This window comes from Pezoporus wallicus, unplaced genomic scaffold, assembly GCF_028554395.1.
Source record: "Pezoporus wallicus isolate ANWC-B61680 ecotype Strahan unplaced genomic scaffold, APGP_CSIRO_Pwel_v1 contig_11838, whole genome shotgun sequence".
Lineage (NCBI taxonomy): Eukaryota > Metazoa > Chordata > Aves > Psittaciformes > Psittacidae > Pezoporus > Pezoporus wallicus.
In genome coordinates, this window is record NW_026640866.1 from 1,757 (window position 1) to 6,310 (window position 4,554).

Below are 4,554 nucleotides of genomic sequence, written 5' to 3' on the forward strand. Positions count from 1 at the left end.
ATTTTGGGGCAGTTTCCTGCCATTTGGGTTTTTCCTCCCTTATTTGGGACATTTTCACCCCATTTTGGGGCAGTTCCCCCCCCACTTTGCGCTCCTCTTCCCCATTTCAGGGCAGCTCCCCCCCCGTTATTCCCTCCTCCCATTTTGGGTCATTTTAACCACATTTTGTGAGTTCCCCCCCCCTATTTTGGGGCGAATTCCCCCCGGTTTGGACACAAACACCACTCGAGCATCGCGACGCTGCTTTTATTCAGCTCCTCAGTGCTTCCTGCTGGCGGCCGCCACCTGCGGGGACACCCCAAAACCGGTCAAACCCCTCCCCCCAAAAAAACCACCTCAAAACCCCTCAAAATGGTTAAAACGCCCCAATCCACCCCAAAACGCACCTGCCCGGCGATGCGGTCCAGGTCCCGCTGCCCCTGCGGCGTCAACTTGCGCCCCCTGCAGTCAATGAGAGGCATGACCGGAGGGGGGGATTCTATCCCATTCTATCGCGATAGGGGGAGCTCTATCGCGATAGTGGGGGGTTCTATCGTGATGCAGGGGTCAATAATGGTATATTAAGGTGGTTATATCACGACTATAAGGGGTTTTATGGCGATTATATGGGTTATATCGTGCACTACCTCAAGTGGGGTATATCCATACATATATACATCTCTATATAGGGTGTATATAAGGGGTCAGGTGGGTCACACTGCACCCTATCATGGGGGAGCTCATATCACGATTGGGGGGGATCATACTGCAACGGGAACTGTGATCGCAATGGAAGGGGATGTCAATGGAAACTGTGATATTGGGGGGGTACGTGTGTGTGGGGTCATATCATGATCATATCGCGATCGGGGGGGGTCATATCACAATGGGGGAGTAATATCATGATGGGGGATCATATCACGATGGGGGAGTCATATCGCGATGGGGCAGTAATATCATCATTAGGGGGTCATATTGTGATGGAAAGGGGGGCATATCGCAATGGGGGGGGTCACATCACGATAGGGGTTGGCCAAATCACAATGGGGCGGGTAATATCACGATAGGGGGGCTGTATCACAATGGGGGAGTCATCTCACGATAGGGGGGTAATATCACGATGGGAGGGTGTCATATCACAATAGGGTGGGTCATATCACAGTAAGGTTGGGTCATACCACAACAGGGGTGGGTCATATCACGATATAGGGGGGTCATATCACAATAGCAATGGGTTACATAACAGGAGTGGGTCATATCACCATAGGGTTGGGGTCATACCGCAACAGGGGTAGGTCGGATCACAATAGGGGTGGGACATATCACGATAGGGGGAGTCATATCACGATACGGGGGGTCATATCACAATAGCAATGGGTTACATAACAACAGGAGTGGGTCATATCACCATAGGGTTGGGGTCATACCGCAACAGGGGTAGGTCGGATCACAATAGGGGTGGGACATGTCACAATAGGGGGAGTCATATCACGATAGGGGGAATCATATCACGATAAGGGGAATCATATCACGATAGGGGGAATCATATCACGATAGGGGGAGTCATATCACGATAGGGATGGGTCATATCATGATAGGGATGGGTCATACCATTATGTGGGGGACATATCACAATAGGGAGGGTCCTATCGAGACGGGGGGGGGTCCTTACCCATCCTGGTCCTTCTCGACCATCTTGAGGGCCTCCAGCGCCTGCAGGACGCGGCGGGCGACGGCGCCGGAGCCGCGGCTGAAGTGGCTGGGCCGGACCCCGCGGCGCTGCCGCCCCCCGTACACCTTGGTGAGGGACCCGGCGCCCGCGCCCCCCCGCAGGTACAGGTGCCGCGCGGTGGAGGCTGCCGGAGAGAAACCGGGGTCAGATCCGCCCGGTTTGGGGCGTTTTGGGTGGGTTTGGGGCGTTTTGGGGGGCTGGAGGCGATTTGGGTCAATTTTGGGTGGTTTAAGAGGCAGATGTGGGTCTTTTGGGGCAGTTTTGGACCGGGGGTTTGGAGGAGTTTTGGGCTGATTTTGGGGGGTTTAGAGGCAGTTTTGGGGACATTCTGAGGTGGTCTGGGGTGAGTTTGGGCTGTTTTGGGGCAGTTTTGGACCGGGGGTGGGGGTGTTGGAGGAGTTTTGGGTTGATTTTCGGGGGTTTAGAGGCAGATTTGGCTCTTTTGGGGCCATTTTGAAGTGGTTTTGGGTGAGTCTGGGTTGTTTTGGGGCAGTTTTGGACTGGGGGGTTGGAGGAGTTTTGGGTTGATTTTGCGTGGTTTAGAGGCAGTTTTGGGGACATTCTGAGGTGGTTTGGGGTGAGTTTGGGCTGTTTTGGGGCAGTTTTGGAGCAGGGGGGTTGGAGGAGTTTTGGGTTGATTTTGGGTGGTTTAGAGCAGTTTTGGGGCCAATTTGTAGGTGGTTTTGGGTGAGTCTGGGGTGTTTTGGGGCAGTTTTGGACCAGGGGGATTGGAGGACTTTCGGGTTGATTTTGGGTGGTTTAGAGCAGTTTTGGGGCCATTTTGAGGTGGTTTGGGGTGAGTCTGGGCTGTTTTGGGGCAGTTTTGGACGGGGGGTGGGGGTGTTGGAGGAGTTTTGGGTTGATTTTTGGGGTTTTAGAGGCAGATTTGGCTCTTTTGGGGCCATTTTGAGGTGGTTTTGGGTGAATCTGGGCTGTTTTGGGGCAGTTTTGGACCAGGGGGATTGGAGGACTTTTGGGTTGATTTTGGGTAGTTTAGAGCGGTTTTGGGGCCATTTTGAGGTGGTTTGGGGTGAGTTTGGGCTGTTTTGGTGCAGTTTTGGACGGGGCTGGGGGTGTTGGAGGAGTTTTGGTTTTTGGGGGTTTTAGAGGCAGATTTGGCTCTTTTGGGGCCATTTTGAGGTGGTTTTGGGTGAATCTGGGCTGTTGGACCGGGGCGGGGGTGGTGGGGGTGAGAGAGGGGTTTTGGGTTGATTTTCAGGGGTTTAGAGGCAGATTTGGCTCTTTTGGGGGCATTTTGAGGTGGTTTTGGGTGAGTCTGGGCTGTTTTGGACTGGGTGGTTTGGATCGACTTTGGATGCTTTAGAGGCTCTTTTGGGGCTGTTTTGGGGTGGTTTTGGGTGAGTTTGGGCTGTTTTGTGGCAGTTTTGGACTAGGTGAGTTGGAGCAGTTTTGAATCAATTTTGGGTGGTTTACAGGCAATTTTGGCTCTTTTGGGGGGGTTTTGAGTGAGTTTGGGCCACTTTAGAGTGGTTTAGACCCAGTTCTGGGGGTATTTTTGGGCCATTTTCAGGTGGTTTATAGAGAATTTTGGGGAAGTTTGGGGCACTTTTTGGGTGATTTTGAGCAGTTCAGACCCAATTTTGGGGCCATTTTTGGCAATTTTAGGGTGGTTTAGAGCAAATTTTGTGGCATTTTGTGGCGCTTTTGGGGCCATTATTGGCAATTTTAGGGTGGTTTAGATCCAATTTTGGGGCAACTTTGTCCATTTTTGGGTCATTTAGGGCAAATCTTGAGGAATGTTGGTGCCATTTTCGGGTGGTTTAGAGCCAATTTTAGGGTGGTTTAGAGACAATTCTGGGCCATTTTTGGCAATTTTAGGGTGGCTCAGACCCAATCTGGGGGTATTTTGGGGCAATTTTGGCCATTTTTGTGTCGTTTGGAGCCAATTTTGGGTGGCTTAGAACCAAGTTTGGGATACTGTGGGGCCACCGTTGGCCATTTAAGGTGGCTTAGACAGAAATTTGGGACCATTTTTTGGTGGTTTAGAGCCAACTTCGGGGTACTGGGGGGGCACTGTTGGCCATTTAAGGTGGCTTAGACCCAATTTTGGGGTATTTTGGGACCATTTTTGCGCAGTTTAGAGCCAATTTTAGGCCATTTTAGGGGCATTTTTTGGTTGGTTTACACTCAATTTGGGCGTATTTCGGGGCAATTTTGGCCATATTTGTGTGGTTTTGAGCAAATTTTGGGGCAATTTTGTGTGGCTTACAGACAATTTTGGGGTATTTTGGGCAATTTTGGCCATTTTTTGTTAGCTTTGAGCAAAGTTTGGAGCAATTTCTTGTTGGTTTACACCAAATTCTGGGGTATTTTTTGGCAATTTTGGCCATTTTTGGTTGTTTTAGAGCAAATTTTGGGGCAATTTTTGGTGGTTTAGACCCAATTTTGGGGTATTTTGGGGCAATTCTGGCCATTTTTGTGTGGTTTAGAGCCAATTTGGGGGTACTTTGGGGCAATTCTGGCCATTTTTGTGTGGTTTAGAGCCAATTTGGGGGTATTTTGGGGCAATTTTGGCTATTTTTGTGTGGTTTAGGGCCAATTTGGGGTGTTTTTTTTGCAATTTTGGCCATTTCTGCTTGGTTTCGAGCAAGTTTTGGGGCAATTTTCGGGTGGTTTAAGGGCAAATTTTGGGTCGTTCAGACCCCATTTTGGGGTACTTCTGCCCCCCCCCCATCCACCCCCAATTCCCCCCGTACCCGCACGCGTGTAGAACCAGTTCTCATCGTAGGGCGCCAGCTCCTTGTGCTTCGCCAGCTTCACCGTGTCCGCCCAGTCCGGCACCTTCAGCTTCCCCGACCTGCACCGGCAGCACCAGAGCACCG

The 4,554-nt window shown here is 51.0% G+C and overlaps 1 protein-coding gene across 1 annotated transcript; it reads right to left on the reverse strand.

Moving 5' to 3' along the window:
• Positions 1-232: 232 nt before the first annotated feature.
• On the reverse strand, positions 233-4,540 carry RPS19 (ribosomal protein S19; the record flags this gene model as incomplete). The annotated part of the gene is made up of 4 exons (XM_057420874.1): positions 233-285; positions 387-441; positions 1,652-1,835; positions 4,429-4,540. Coding segments are annotated over 4 exons (378 nt in total), but the record flags the coding sequence as incomplete, so codon positions are not given.
• Positions 4,541-4,554: the final 14 nt, after the last annotated feature.